Below are 16,279 nucleotides of genomic sequence, written 5' to 3'. Positions count from 1 at the left end.
GGACCCGCTATGGATGACGAGTATAATGCCTCACTTCGCAACCAGACGTGGGAACTTGTTGCACCTAACTCACGCCAACCCATTGGGTGCAAGTGGGTTTTCCGCATCAAACGCAATCCCGATGGTACTATTGACAAATACAAGGCACGGCTCGTTGCCAAAGGCTTTCTTCAAGAATACGACAAGGACTATTTTGACACATTTAGTCCGGTTACCAAACCCGTTACTATACGTACGGTACTTTCTATTGCCTTGTCGCGGGGTTGGTCGTTGCGGCAACTCGATGTTAACAACGCGTTTTTGCACGGTACCTTACAAGAGGAGGTCTACATGGTGCAAACTCCTGGTTATGTTCATCCACAATTTCCTACTCATGTGTGTAGACTAAAGAGATCCCTTTATGGTCTTAAGCAGGCACCGCGAGCTTGGTATATGGCTTTAGCATCCTTTTTAGTTGAATCCAATTTCACCAAGTCGCTTTCAGATGCATCTTTATTTATACACAATCGAGATGGTGTCATGTGTTACTTCATGGTCTATGTAGATGATATAATTTTAACAGGTAACAATCAAGAGTTTATTGACCATTTTGTTAACAATCTTGCATCACGGTTCTCAGTCAAAGACTTGGGTTATCCTAGCCACTTTCTTGGAGTGGAACTAATACCAACCAAAAATGGTTTATTCCTTTCCCAACAAAGGCATATACATGATTTATTGAAAGCACATCACATGGATGGGGCTAAACCGGTTCTTACACCTCTTTGCTCCTCTCAAGTTTTAACTCTTGATGATGGAACACCAAAGGTTGACACCACTCCTTATCGTAAACTTGTGGGTTCTCTTCAATATCTTGCTTTCACGAGACCGGATATTTCCTTTGCCGTTAACCGACTCTCACGATTTATGCATCAACCATCACAGACTCATTGGCAAGCCCTCAAGCGGTTACTTCGCTATCTCAAAGGTACTGTTTATCATGGGTTGTTCCTGAATAAAAAATCTCCTCTAGAGCTCACTGCATTTTCGGATTCCGATTGGGGGGAATCTTCACGGCTGGTAGGTCTACCACAGGTTACATACTTTATCTTGGTAACAATATTATCTCTTGGAAATCAGCTCGACAGAAATCTGTCTCCCGATCATCCACCGAAGCGAAGTACAAAGCCCTTGCGAATGCGGCTGCCGAGTTAGCTTGGGTTGAAAACTTACTCAAAGAACTTGGTATATCCACGTCCACTGCTCCTAGGCTCTATTGTGACAACACAGGCACGACATACTTGTGTGCAAATCCAGTCTATCACTCGCGCATGAAACATGTTGCCTTGGATTACCACTTTGTTCGAGAAAAAGTCACAGCCGGAACTCTACGGGTGTATCACATAAATTCAAGAGATCAATTGGCGGATGCTCTTACAAAACCGTTGTCTCGAGCTCCCTTTTTGACACTAAGGTCCAAGATTGGAGTTTCTGATGGATCCTCTATCTTGCGGGGGCGTATTAATACCATAACATAAAATAATGTTCCCGTACATTATTTTGTTTAAATTCAAAATAGTGAGAATATTCTAGAGGATTATGTTAGTCAATGGTTGTTGAGCTTTCCAACTTAATTCCTATAATATTGCCTGTAACTATGCACTTGTTGCTATATGTATCATATGTAACATGTATTCATGTATGCAAATTAATATCAAAAGACTCTCTTTTACAATATCTTGTTAGGATATCTGATATTTTTTTTAATTACTATAAAAGCATCCAGTAGAACAACACAAGTAATAATCAGCAAAAAAACACTTTTATTAAAGTGTACGGCAAATATTCTTTGGGCTTTTGATTGCATCTATTGGATTGGGCCTGTGTGGATGACCACTGATATTGGTTGCCATCAAAAGCTAGTGATTTAATTACTTTATTCATACAACAACATTAAGACAAGAGTTGCTGCTAAGTTTTGATATGTGAAGATTAAACTCCCACCAAAAATACTCAACATCCATCACAAAAATCAGCTTCACAAATTCTTCCTAGGCTTAGTAGTGAGCCTGAACCCAAACGAGTACAACGGATCATAATGTGAGTCACCAACATTCATGGGGAGTTGATCAACAGACTTGAACCAAGTACGCACAAGCTTGCCAGTAAACCCATAGTCACCAAACAGCACATCCGTGACACCTTGACCCTCGGTTCCTGGAAGCCAAGCAGCCACAAGGGCGTCTATGGTTTTAAGATACGGTTGTATTACGACAGGCCGGCCACTGATCAAGACCACCACGCATTTGACTGAGCTGCATACATTCTTGATGGTGCTTGGTCCGGGCTCTGGGATTGTCAGATTCGCGCTGTCTCCAAATGTCTCGGCGTATGGGTGCTCGCCCACCACGACAATTGCGTAGTCGAATTTGTTGGACTTGATAAAGTTACCACTCGGGTTCTCATTGTAGATCACTTGAGTTTTCGGGTCAACGGTTTTTTTCACAGCAGATAAGATTGTGGTGCCTGCAAGACCATAGAGGTTTAGTTCAAGACTTTAGGAGTATAAACATTTTAAATTCAAGATTTAGAAATGATCAAAGGGGTTAGTTCAAGATTTTAATAATATTGAAGGATCGAATGAAGTAACAAACGGCATAGTTCAAGATTTTAGGAAGATGAAAGATTTAGGCAATTTGAATTTTGCTAGATCATAACTATACCTTCAGTAATATCTCCTGAAAGCCCTTGCCACTCAATTGTCCATCCGCCACATTGATAACCAATATTATCAGCATGAGACCCCGCAACTAGTATCTTCGACGCCTTTTTAGGAAGCGGTAACAATGGCTTATTTATAGATTTACCATTTTTCAATAATACAAGTGTTTTCCTCACTGCTTCCCTGGCCAGATCTCTGTGCTCCTGTTCATATTTGAGTTCACAAATTAAAAAAAAAAAGATTTAGTGGTTTTTTTAAGTTTAACCGCTTTAAAAAAGGTTACAAAATAGTAACCGAGTGACATAATTTTTTTTAGATCAGTCTATTTTAACCGATTATAAAAAGTTTCACAACGGGAAAATATCAAAACATGAGTCGCTTTGCAATTAAAAAAAACTTTTGAGTGACTTTATGCTTTTTAACCTAATGAAGGTTAAGGGAATTAAGTTACCTGGCTTCCAAGGTACTTAGTCATGCTGTAATCAGCCAACGGCTTCTCAAACAAACCCATGGTGAACTTGACCCTTAGAATCCTCTTAACTGCATCATCTACGCGGCTCATTGATATGAACCGTTTCTTGACTAGATAAGTTAGACCGTTGATGAACTCTGTGTAGTTGTATGGGACCATGAACTGCACACGCGCAGCGCTTTAAAGTCTAGTAACTTGTATACAATCAAGAACAAGAAAAAAACAAACATACCATATCAATACCAGTGTTCATCCCGGCTATGATTGAATATGTATAGTTAGCATGTTCAGGAGTAGTGATCCAGTCAATCCCTTGCCAATCTGATATAACAAACCCCTGAAGTCAAAGTCAAAGTCAAACAAACTTCATTAGGTGCTTGTGTAAGGAACTAAGGAAATACTCAATGCAACTGACGAAGCGGATAAATGCGGATTTCTACCTTGAACTTAAGCGTGTTCTTGAGAAAATCAGTTACAAGAAAACGATTAGCATGCATTTTGACCCCGTTCCAGCTGGAATATGAGGTCATAATAGTAGCCACACCCTTGATGACAGCATCATAGTATGCTGGCATGTGTATTCTGAAGAATCCTTTGGGATCGATTATCGTGTTTCCTTCGTTTGTGCCCAGGTGGGTCCCACCATCTCCCAAGTAATGCTTAGTGCATGCTGCTATTTTATCCCTATACGAAAAACATCATTCATACTTCATTGATCAGCAACAAGCCAACAAGTAAGCATGACAACATGGCCAACAATTAAATCTTGAAAACCGACAGTTTGTCTGTTGTGTGACTACTACTATTCTTGATCTTTCTAGTTTCAATTTCAAAACTTTAGAAAATAAAACACATGGTCCACATCAGTTAAGATTTAGAGTTATCCATTGATGCAAATTATTGACTAAGAAAAGTCAAACTTATCTATCATGATAAGCAAGTTATGCTTTAAGAAAGCGAAAGCAAAGATTATGTTGCCTTACGACAAATGATAAATGTCTAAAATGCCCTTTAACACAACAAAGTTAGGAAAACTTATAAACCACAATCAACCTCACGGGCATCTTTTAAGGAGTGACGAAACATAAATTTGCCAAAGAATATTATAAAGAAATAAAGATGGATTAGATATTGACAAACAAAAACAGAAAGTGTGACACTTTTGGATAGAGAGAATATTACACAAACAAGAAAAAGTCAATGCCACTTTATGTGACCTCAATGTTCAATCTTGCTCATATGTATGTCTTTCACACTTGTGAACCATCTCTCACGTCATCATCATCATCATCATCGTACTCAGTATATCCCACCAATAGCAATGCTATGGTAGGGTCTGAGGAGGGTAAGATGTAGACAGCCTTACCTCTATCCCATAGGGATAGAGAGGCTGCTTCCGGTGAGACCCCCGGCTCGATAGTAGTTTTGAATCAAGCCTTGGACATAAGACACATAACACTCAATCCTCGGGACACCGGCTGATTGGTGCATGTGCCCTTGTCTTTCGGCTATCAACGCCACCACATGATGCCTGATTAACCTTCCGCCACTTTTAACGTTATTTTCACGTGATTAGTAAAATAACGTCAAAATTAGTGCAATTTTACTTTTGCCCACCCAAGGGTTCACACATATATACATTATATGTGCGCACCGCAAGCAGGGCGTACTGGAAATCAGAATCAAACGAGCTTTTACCCTTCTGTTCTACACGAGATTTCTGTTCTCGTTGAGCTCATCTTAGGACACCTGCGTTATCTTTTAACAGATGTGCCGCCCCAGCCAAACTCCCCACCTGACAATGTCTTCCGCCCGGATCGACCCGCCGAGGCGGGCCTTGGGTCCAAAAAGAGGGGCGTTGCCCCGCTTCCGATTCACGGAATAAGTAAAATAACGTTAAAAGTAGTGGTATTTCACTTTCGCCCGAGGGCTCCCACTTATACTACACCTCTCAAGTCATTTCACAAAGTCGGACTAGAGTCAAGCTCAAAAGGGTCTTCTTTCCCCGCTGATTCTGCCAAGCCCGTTCCCTTGGCTGTGGTTTCGCTGGATAGTAGACAGGGACATTGTGATGTTCAATAATTTTTTTTAACAAATTATGAGGTTCGATTCAATTGTACAATAACATTCATAATATGATCCGAACCTGTTAGATTTGTGTCGTGCAAGAAAGTGAAACTAACACCCTAATTCATATAAAAGATTCAAGATTTATCAAAATAAACATATTAGAAAAACGTTTAAAATCAACTTACGGTCCACCGACAAAAGGGACACCCTTTCTTGAACCGGCAGGAATGTCTCCTTGTAAACCTGGTATAATCTCAGTCATTTGCTTAACAATCTTGGGATCTTCACTATAACTCTCATAGCAACGACCCCATCTTGGATCTCTACAAACCTGATCAAAAAACCGAAAAACTCAAAAAAATTGAATCTTTTTTACCACCCCAGTAAAAAATGCAATAATTTTTAACTTACTGCAATACAAGGTGCAAAAGCATATTGTATGCCAGTGGCTCTAACTTCACGTGCAGTTGCAGCTCCAATCTTCTTAACCAGAACTGGGTCCCTGTTTACATTTTGGCACACATTTCAAGCTTGTTGCAGATGGGGTGTCATAAGCACTATGCAAGGATTTTGTCATTAATTAAAAGATAACATTTTTAACCCTACCCACAAGCAGAATCCATATATAAAATCAAGATTTGTACTTTAAGCAGTGAAAGATGTACATTGATCAAGATTTGCAAATTTTGAAAGATAAAAGTGGTTATAACTTATAATAACACTTGCCTGGTAACTCCAAGACCAACATTATGAGGAAAGATTGTAGCTTTATAAACATTGTTATGACCATGAACTGCATCAATCCATAAATCAATGGTATCCCCAATCTGGTAGATAAAGCACCCTTTTGGTAATCATTGACCATGTCAACCCATGTTTTTGCAGATGCATGTTTGGCTGGTACACTTCCACCTCCACTCAATACACTCCCTACAAAACACACACAAGTTCAAACACAAAAAAAAATAAAAAAAATCATAACTTGAGAATTTGTTTGAACATTGTACCAATTAAGTACTTATTGATGACCTCATTGGATGCAACTTTTTTATCAATTTGGGTCATTTGGCCAATCTTTTCCTCTAATGTCACTCTCTTCATCAAATCTTTGATCCTAACACCAAATGGTTGTTTTGGATCTTTGTATTTGAAGTACTCTGCTTCAGCCATGGAGATCCAGCAGCATATCACCATTATCAACAAAACTGAAAATTTCTTCATGTTCTTGATCCCCATTGCAAATTGAAATGGAGTTCAAGTTTCAATTTTTCTGCAGTATAAACAGAAAAATGATTGCATTAAATAAGACTGAGAGTTAGGTGAAGATTTCATATTTTCATATTCATATTAAATAAAAAATCAATGACAGTGTTGAAGTTTGTCTCAAGATTTGGTCCCTATTATTTTATTTTTATTTCTTAAGAGTCAAGCAAGCTGCTTTAAATTTCATACTGAACACTTGTTATATTATTATATTAGCTAAAGAATTTAAAACAGCATTAATCTGTAAAAAAGAATGTGCTTTATAATATAATATTATTTAAACTAAAAAAAGGAATAGAAACAAAGATAAAGTTTAAAATTTTTGAATCTGAAAAGAATCAAGATATGAAAATCACATTAGAAGTTTTTTATAAGAAAACTTTAACATCCAAAAACATATTCACATGAATCAAGAAGAAGTTCAAATCTTTAAGGAGACATTAAGCTGATTTCCAGATTAATGAGCTGTACTCAAAGAAACATAATGACCATGTTGAAGATGGACATTACATTTGAGTAGCAATGATGATCAAGAAACAAAGAAACAAAACACCATTAACACATTTTTTTAGGCAAAAGATGCAGACATTACAGTAGACAGTAGTTATAGTTAATCAACATAAGAGAGAGAGAGATTGTTTTTGACTATGAAATTGTATGGATATTTATAGAGAAATAGAAAACTATGTTATTTTTTGGAAAATTGGATTTAAATAATCCTACCTTTAATGGATTGGCTAATAATAATCTCACCTTCGGTATTTCCCGCTGGCAGTCCCACCTTTTCAAGTTTTTTGTTTTATGATTCCTCCGTTAAAAATAATTAACGGGGTTAAGTTTTTGCTGACGTGGCTAATGACTTGGCATTTTAAATATTGTATTTGATATAAACATAAAAAAACACAATATTTTATTTATTTAATTATAACTTAACCCAACCCACCTCCCGTCTCCCTCTTCTTCCTCCTTTGCCACCAAACTCATTTCCGGCAGGCCACCACCTCCGTCCGTCTTCTCCGATCAATTCCAGATCTACTCACCAAAGTTCCATCTCCGATTAAGCTCCTCCATTTGCACCTGCTCTACCACTACGTGCCTCCTCCGCCGCGACAATCAACACTCTACCGCGCGTCTATGTTCTATATCCGTTGACTCTACTCAAGGTTTGAGCTCTCATCCTCGGAATTTTGCAGCTCCATAACGAAACTTGGTTAATTAATTAAGTTGAGGTGGAAATTAGGGCTTTCGGGGACATTCCAAGGTAGGGCTATTCCACCAATTTTGCAGATGGTGTGAGCCGTCTGTGTGATGTGTGACTTTCGTTCATCGGAGAAGACGGACGGAGGTGGTGGCCTGCCGGAAATGAGTTTGGTGGCAAAGGAGGAAGAAGTTTGGTGGCCTGCCGGAAATGACTCTGCTCAAGGTTTGAGCTCTCATCCTTGGAGTTTTGCTTGATGGGTTGCATCTGGAGGTGGGGGTCGGGTCCGAATTCGAGGTCTCGGTCTTTCATGGTGGCTTTCTTGAGATTGACGCAGCTGGTGAAGGATTTAGTCAGCAGGTCGTTCATGGTGTGATTGGAATTGGAATTGAAATGTGAATCTGGGTTTGATTGATGAAGGAGAAAGAAATATTGAAATTGGAAAGGAGGTAAAAGCCATGTAGGAAAAAAAATATAGGTAAAAGCAACGTAGGATAATGAAAAAGCCAAGTTATTAGCCACATCAGCAAAAACTTAACCCCGTTAATTATTTTTAACGGGGGATCATAAAACAAAAAACTTAAAAAGGTGGGACTGCCAGCAGAAAATACCGAAGATGAGATTATTATTGGCCAATCCATTAAAGGTGAGATTATTTAAATCCAATTTTCTTTATTTTTTTATTAGCATGTAGGGGCGTCATTACTTTAAAATTAAACAAAGCTTTTTTTTTTCTAAGTTAAGTAGTTTATAAAAGGAGTTAACAAAGCTAGAGCATAGAAGAAAAGGAGCGGTTACAATATTTATATGGGTTCAAGTTTCGTCGTTGTAAAAAATGTGTATTTTAAAAATAGAGTTATAGAGTGTATGAGTTGACGTTAAAAAAATATTCATGAATTTGCAAATACAATAACTTATGAATCAGGTGGTGAAAAAGAAATATCATATTATGCAAAAACCCATGTAGAAAAACGCATTTAAACGTATATTTTCTCAGACTTTTTTTCAATGCTGTTTTATCTTTATAGGTGTACTGTTTTTTAAATTTTACTTTTGTAGGATACCACTTATATTAATTCATTTAATTTACTAATTATTATTAGCATTAACATTTGTGTTCTTCAACTTTAAATTAGTAAATAACAATAGACTTAATTTGACTTCTAGAATTTCAAAATAGAGTTTCATACTTTTCAGGAAAAGCATAGAAACCAGAATTACTATCAATAAGAATTAGGATCATCCTCTAATAAGCAATCACTAATATATATAACTATTTTATAAGTATTAAACAATATGTTCAAACAAGTCTTTCAATTGCAATAATAAAAACCATCATAATAAAAGTACTGACTTAATAGTTAATAGTAAACTCTAAAGCTTCCTTATAATCCTTTGCTAGGTTCAGTTGTGAGCCCGTATCCGAAAGGGTACAACGGGTCATAATGTGGGTCGCCAACATTCATCGGAAGCTGATCAACCGTCTTGAACCAAGTATACGCAAGTTTACCTGTGAACCCATAATCACCAAACAAAACATCAGTTACACCTTGTCCTTCACACCCTGGAAGCCATGCAGCTACCAATGCATCCATGCTAGAAACATAAGGCTCAATAACCACAGGCCTTCCAGACATTAGCACCACCACACACTTCACAGACTCGCACACGTTCTTGATGGTTGTCGGTCCAGGTACAGGCATCGTTAGGTCCTGGCTATCTCCAGTCAACTGATACTCACCAGTTACCACAATGGCATATGAGAAATTGTTGGACTTGATGAAATCAGGAGTGGGATTCTCTACATATACTACTTCTGTTGTAGGGTCAACCGCGTTTTTCACAGCAGATAAAATGGTTGTGCCTGTTGTTAACATTAAGAAATTAAGATAGTTATTTTCTTGCTAGTTTTCGTGTATAGTTTTCGTTTTTGTGTAGTTTCTTGCTAGACCTTTCTTCTTTCACTATTTATATATAGTATTTTGTCACCGTTAAAAAGACATACCTTTCGTAATATTACCACTTTCCCCATGTCGTTCAATGGTCCAAGCACCACATTGATTGCCAATGTTATCGGCATGAGTACCCGCTATCAAGATCTTTGTAGATATTTTCTGTAGGGGAAGCATTGGCTGAATACATGATTTTCCATTCTTCAGCAGCACTAAAGATTTCCTTACAGCTTCCCTCGCCAAATCTCGGTGATCCTGTTATCCTTTCATATATTGCATAATCATACAAAGAAACCAGATTTTGAAATGATAACCGAGCTTAACTCACCTGATATCCAAGGTATTTTTCCATGCTTAAATCAGCTAACGGATTTTCAAACAGGCCCATCACGAACTTCACTCGTAAAATTCTTCTCACTGCATCATCAATCCGACTCAGAGGGATGAACTTATTATTCTCGAGGTAGGTTAGTCTGTCGATGAATTCAGAGTAGTTGAACCCAATCATGATCTGCAACAGTTTGACACAATAAGAGACGTAGACACACCCGTAATTTATATATAGTGGTGTTTGCACATAAATGTACTTGAAGATTGAACCAAGTCACCAACCATGTCTATGCCAGCACCAATGCTTTCTTGAATTGACCAAGTGTAATTAGCATGAATTGGATCTGTCATCTTGTCGATACCTTGAAAGTCCGAGATCACAAATCCCTTCAAAACATTTAAAACTTTATTTTTTGTTAATGTAAAATAAGAAAAAAAAACCTTGTGATTAAACACGAAAGATATTAGTTTTTACTCTGAATTTGAGTGTGTTCTTGAGAAATCCAGTTATAAGTTCTCGATTTCTATGCATCCTGACTCCATTCAAGCTAGAATAAGAAACCATGATAGATGCAACACCCTTCCTAACTGCATCATTATTAGGAATCTCTCCTTGAAGTCCTGATATGATCTCCGTCATTTCTCGAACAATGTTGGGATCTTCGCTAAAACTTTCAAAGCAGCGACCCCATCTTGGATCCCTACAAACCTGTGAACGCGCATCTAAAATGTCACTACAAGTATATGCACCGTTTTTAGTGACACGCTAAAAGTGTGACTAAGATGTTTAAGCATATAAGTTTTTAAGATATTTACAGCAACACAAGGTGCAAATGCACAGGTAATCTCGGTTGCTCGAACTTCAAGGGCAGTTGCAGCTCCAATTTTCTTAATTAATTCAGGATCTCTGTCGAAAAACAGCCCAATAATCAAAATGTCAATTTGTAATTAATCTAGAAATCAGTAAACTACATTTGATTTAACTACCTTGTTACTCCAAGACCAACATTATGAGGAAAGATTGTAGCTTTGTAAGCATCGTTATGACCATGAACTGCATCAATCCCATAAATCAACGGTATCCCTAACCGAGTTGATAACGAACCATTTTGGTAATCATTGACCATGTCAACCCATGTTTTAGGGGAAGCATGACTACCTCCACCGCCCATCACACTCCCTGCAAAACACACATGTTCAAGTAACATCCAAACACAAGAAAGAACACGAAAAGATTCATGATTTGAGAGTTTGATTAAATCATGCATGTACCAATTAAGTACTTCTTGATGACCTCATTGGATGCAACAGTTCTATCAATTTGGGCCATTTGGCCAATCTTTTCCTCTAATGTCATTCTTTTCATCAAATCTTTTATCCGAACACTGAGTGGTCGTTTTGGGTCTTTGTATTTGAAGTATTCGGATGCTTCAGCCATGGAGATCCAGCAACATATCATCATAATCAGCAAGACTGTCGAAAACTTCATCATGTTCTCGACACCCATTGCAACAACTTATCTAAAATATAGACAAAAAAAATGATTAGGTAAAAGAAGACAGACATTTAATTAAGTGAAGATTTCATGTTCAAAATAAATAAATATTAAAACAAGTATTTAAGAAAACTTCAACAACAATAAAAAACATGTTGCATGAGTCAAGAATAAAGTACTTATAAACTTTGTGAAGAGTTTGAGCTAATTTTCAGATGAAATGAGTTGTCAAAGAAACAGAATGAACATGTATGTAAAACAGTTAAAGATGGACATTTTATTAATTCAAGTAGTCATGATGATCAAGAAGCAAAACACATTTTTTTAGGCAAAAGATGTAGAGATTTCAATAGTGACAGCACAAATATAGAAGAAATTTACTTACAAGAGAGGGTGGGAGAGATATTATTGTTCTGGACTATGGAATTGTATGGGACATATATAGAAAACTGCGTTTATTTTTTCATTAGCTACTGTGTTCCCGAGTTCCACTTAAGGAAAGAAAGGAAAAAGAAGTCTTCTTCTGCAAACGAGTCCACAACTGCCTGGTGGCCCCACTCTCTCTCCCTCTATCTCTCATACACATATAGATATATTATGTATATATAAACTTTAATATTTTTAATAAGGTTTGAAAAAGTTTGTTGTTGTGGAAGAAATGAGGTTTTTGAGAAAAGTTTGGAAAACGTGATGGAGCTGATGTAACGATTTGTAGACGTTTGTTGTTGTAGGTACTAATGTACTATGAGTAATAGCTAGTTCAGATTGTTAATACGATAATTTATAATTTAGAAAATAAAACATAAATATCATATTATAAAGCATCACAACACGAAATGTAATATAATATAAACTATATAAGGTAAGTTTGATATGGCAAAAACCTCATGATAATCATAGTTTCAATACTTGATAGCTAATATTTATAAGTGTTGAACCATCATAATAAAAATACTGACTTAACAGTAAACTCTAAAACTCTCTTAATTCTCTCTTTTGGGTCACCTCTAATATCCCTTGGTAGGTTCAGTTGTGAGCCCGTATCCAAACGGGTACAACGGGTCATAATGCGGGTCGCCAACGTTCATAGGAAGTTGATCAACCGTCTTGAACCAAGTATGCGCAAGTTTACCTGTGAAGCCATAATCACCAAACAAAACATCAGTTACACCTTGTCCTTCACTCCCTGGAAGCCATGCAGCCACCAATGCATCCATGCTAGCAGCATACGGCTCGATCACCAAAGGTCTGCCCGACATTAGCACCCCTACACACTTCACTGACTCGCATACGTTCATGATGGTTGTTGGTCCGGGTTCTGGGATAGTTAAGTTCTGGTTATCTCCATTTGCCTCAGCATATGGATACTCGCCCGTCACCACAATGGCATATGAAAAGTTGTTGGACTTGATGAAATCAGGAGTCGGGTTCTCTGCATATACAACTTCTGTTGCCGGGTCAACGGTGTTTTTCACAGCAGATAAAATGGTTGTACCTATTATTAACATCAACAAAGATAGTTATTTTCATATGCTACTATATTACCTCTGTTATTAACATCAAGAATATGCATTTGACCACGCCCTGCTTGTGGTGCGCGCATATAATGTATATATGTGTGAACCCTCGGGTGGGCAAAAGTAAAATTGCACTAATTTTGACGTTATTTTACTAATCTCGTGAAAATAACGTTAAAACTGGCGGAAGGTTAATCAGGCATCATGTGGTGGCGTTGATAGCCGAAAGACAAGGGCACATGCACCGATCAGCCGGTGTCCCGATGATTGAGTGCTATGTGCCTTATATCCAAGGCTTGATGCAAAACTACTATCGAGCCGGGGGTCTCACCGGAAGCAGCCTCTCTATCCCTATGGGATAGAGGTAAGGCTGTCTACATCTTACCCTCCTCAGACCCTACCATAGCATTGCTATTGGTGGGATATACTGAGTACGATGATGATGATGAATATGCATTTGACCACATCATATTAATATCAGTTGACTTTTAGTTTTTCAAAAACAAAATTATCACTAAAAACGACAACATGTCCATCCCGCGCTAGGTCACACGAAAAAAAAAACATATCTTGTGTCACGCCAGCGCAAGAGAGAGGTCAATTTTGCGCCATGTCAGCACAAGATTACAAGATTCTTGTGCCATGTCAGCACAATTATAGAAGGTGAATAGCCAATTATTTGGTATAAATAAAAGTAAAAAGCCCATTTCTAGTAACACATGATGCATACCTTTAGTAATATTACCACTTTTCCCTTGCCATTCAATAGTCCAGCCACCACATTGATAGCCAATATTATCCGCATGAGTACCCGCTACCAAGATTTTTGTTGATTTTTCCGGCAGGGGAAGCATCGGCTGATCAACATATTTTCCATTCTTCAGCAACACTAAAGATTTTCTTACTGCTTCTCTAGCCAAATCTCGATGATCCTGTTTTATCAGCAACGTATAATCGAACTCAATATATCATTTCATATAATTTTTTAAATGACAATAGATCTTAAGTAACCTGTACTCCAAGGTATTTGCGCATGCTTAAATCAGTTAAAGGATTTTCAAACAGGCCCATCACAAACTTCACCCGTAAAATTCTTTTCACTGCATCATTAATCCGACTCACTGGGATGAAGTTATTGTTCACGAGGTAGGTTAGCCCGTCAATAAATTCAAAGTAGATGTTCCCAACCATGATCTGCAACAGTTTGTCACAATAAGATTCATAAGCACACCACAAGTTAATTAAAGTTTATAAGTATAACCAACCATGTCTAAGCCAGCACCAATGCTTTCTTGAATTGACCAAGTGTAATTAGCATGAATTGGATCTGTCATCTTGTCGATACCTTGAAGATCCGAGATTACAAATTCCTTCAAAGCATTTAAAAGTTCATTTTTTGTTAATGTAAAATAAGAAAAAAAAAATCTTGTGATTAAACAAGAAAAATATTAGTTTTTTACTCTGAATTTGAGCGTGTTCTTGAGAAATCCAGTTATAAGTTCTCGATTTCTATGCATCCTGACTCCATTCCAGCTAGAATAAGAAACCATTATGGTTGATACACCCTTCCTAATTGCATCATAATAAGGGGGCATATGAATGCTCAATAAACCATGAAAATCTATGATTGTGTCGTTTTCGTTGATGCCTCTTGTCGTTCCACCATCGCCAACAAAGTGTTTGGCGCAAGCTGCAACCTTTTGTCTTCAAAATTGTATTATTGGTCAACTACTTATATGGTACAATAAACAAAGACCGGTATCAAAACTTACTGTCCATCAACAAACGGAACACCTTTCGACCATTACTAGGAATCTCCCCTTGAAGTCCTGGTATGACCTCAGTCATTTCTCGAACAATATCAGGATCTTCGCTAAAACTTTCGAAGCAACGTCCCCATCTTGGATCCCTACAAACCTGTTAATGTGCATCTAAGTGTCACTCCAAGAAAGCTATCATGCTACATATGCAAATGTCAGTATATCAGTCACTAGGATGTTTAAAGTATTTACTGCAACACAAGGTGCAAATGCATAGTTAATCCCGGTTGCTCGAACTTCAAGAGCAGTTGCAGCTCCAATTTTCTTAATCAAATCAGGATCCCTATAAAAAAACATCACAATAATAAGAAATCAAAGTATTATTAACTAAACGAAAAATATTCAAACAAAACTACCTTGTTACTCCGAGGCCAATATTATGTGGGAAAATGGTGGCATTATAAACATTATTATTGCCATGAACAGCATCAATCCCATAGATCATAGGTATACCTAAACGAGTCAATAATGATCCTCTTTGGTAGCCATTCACCATATTGATCCATGTCTCGGGTGACGCCTCTTTGGCGGGAACACTAGCTCCACTGCTTAACAAACTCCCTATATATGAAATCAAAATGTTCATGAGTTTATGATATATGAGTACAAAAACAATTTGAACTTACCGATGAAGTAATTACGCATTACATCAGGTGTAGCTACTTGTCGCTCAATCTGTACCATTTGGCCGATCTTCTCAGCCAAAGTCATTCGATCCGTTAAGTCCTTTATCCGTACATTTAACGGTTGTGTTGGGTCTTTGTATTTCATGACATCACATTCAACAATGGTGGTGAAATACCACATTGACAATATTGTGAAAACACATAGTGAAAGCTTTGCCATATCTGAACCACTTCAATCACACTAATCTAAGTTTAAAGTTTCATATTAAAAATTAGTTGTTAATATATATATATTACAAATGAGTCACTTTTCTTTGTCTGATTTGATTCATTGATTAATATTTTTAAGATAGTGATTCAAAGTTTGAAAATATATGAAAAGTTGATGTGGTAGTATTTAGATTTTTTTAAAATACTAATATATTTTATTAAAAAACTACAATATATGTAAAAATAAAGTAAAATTCTTATAGGTGATTTCTTTATCTCAAAGATTACTGTTTTGTATGAAGATGGAATAAAATAAAAAACTTTTTGCATGTCATTTATGTGCTTGGTACACCATAAATCTTCGAAAGATCGAAAACCGAAACATAAACATTCGAATGTACGATGAAGAAAGAAAGATGACTTACATGTTGAAGCTAGAGGGAGATTGTTAAAAGGATTTGGAATGCATTATAGGAAATTAAACAAAACTGATTGATATTTATAGACAAGTGTTTGTCGTGTTGTGTTGTGTTATGTTGGGATATATATGCTTTGAGTGTTGATATTTATAGACACCATTGTCTTTTAATCTTGGTAGTTGTTGTTGTTATTACTATTATGTTTC

The 16,279-nt window shown here is 37.1% G+C and overlaps 1 protein-coding gene and 2 pseudogenes across 3 annotated transcripts; all 3 read right to left on the bottom strand.

Annotated features, from left to right (window-relative positions):
* Positions 1 to 1,923: 1,923 nt before the first annotated feature.
* On the bottom strand, positions 1,924 to 6,586 carry LOC143627196 (uncharacterized; annotated as a pseudogene). Its single transcript, XR_013152552.1, has 9 exons — positions 6,251 to 6,586; positions 5,970 to 6,173; positions 5,655 to 5,745; positions 5,429 to 5,574; positions 3,614 to 3,857; positions 3,406 to 3,510; positions 3,153 to 3,335; positions 2,703 to 2,904; positions 1,924 to 2,505 (listed from the first exon to the last, which is right to left on the bottom strand). The product of XR_013152552.1 is annotated as an uncharacterized LOC143627196 (transcript).
* A 2,425-nt stretch (positions 6,587 to 9,011) lies between these two features.
* On the bottom strand, positions 9,012 to 11,478 carry LOC143627198 (uncharacterized). The gene is made up of 8 exons (XM_077097080.1): positions 11,259 to 11,478; positions 10,974 to 11,166; positions 10,803 to 10,893; positions 10,462 to 10,695; positions 10,269 to 10,373; positions 9,985 to 10,167; positions 9,710 to 9,911; positions 9,012 to 9,568 (listed from the first exon to the last, which is right to left on the bottom strand). Exons 1-8 carry the CDS (start codon positions 11,476 to 11,478, stop codon positions 9,090 to 9,092), a joined length of 1,707 nt encoding a protein of 568 aa, XP_076953195.1. The 3' UTR covers positions 9,012 to 9,089.
* Positions 11,479 to 12,435: 957 nt separating this feature from the next.
* Positions 12,436 to 15,702, bottom strand: LOC143627199 (uncharacterized; annotated as a pseudogene). The gene is made up of 9 exons (XR_013152553.1): positions 15,445 to 15,702; positions 15,175 to 15,379; positions 15,011 to 15,101; positions 14,771 to 14,915; positions 14,459 to 14,702; positions 14,264 to 14,368; positions 14,010 to 14,192; positions 13,729 to 13,930; positions 12,436 to 12,976 (listed from the first exon to the last, which is right to left on the bottom strand). The product of XR_013152553.1 is annotated as an uncharacterized LOC143627199 (transcript).
* Positions 15,703 to 16,279: the final 577 nt, after the last annotated feature.

The sequence above is a fragment of the Bidens hawaiensis genome, unplaced genomic scaffold (genome assembly GCF_021521415.1).
Source record: "Bidens hawaiensis isolate Kalapana, Puna unplaced genomic scaffold, B.hawaiensis_p1.1 tig00004617_1, whole genome shotgun sequence".
Lineage (NCBI taxonomy): Eukaryota > Viridiplantae > Streptophyta > Magnoliopsida > Asterales > Asteraceae > Bidens > Bidens hawaiensis.
Note: the sequence above shows the minus strand (reverse complement) of the source record. Positions and strands in the feature narration are given on the sequence as shown.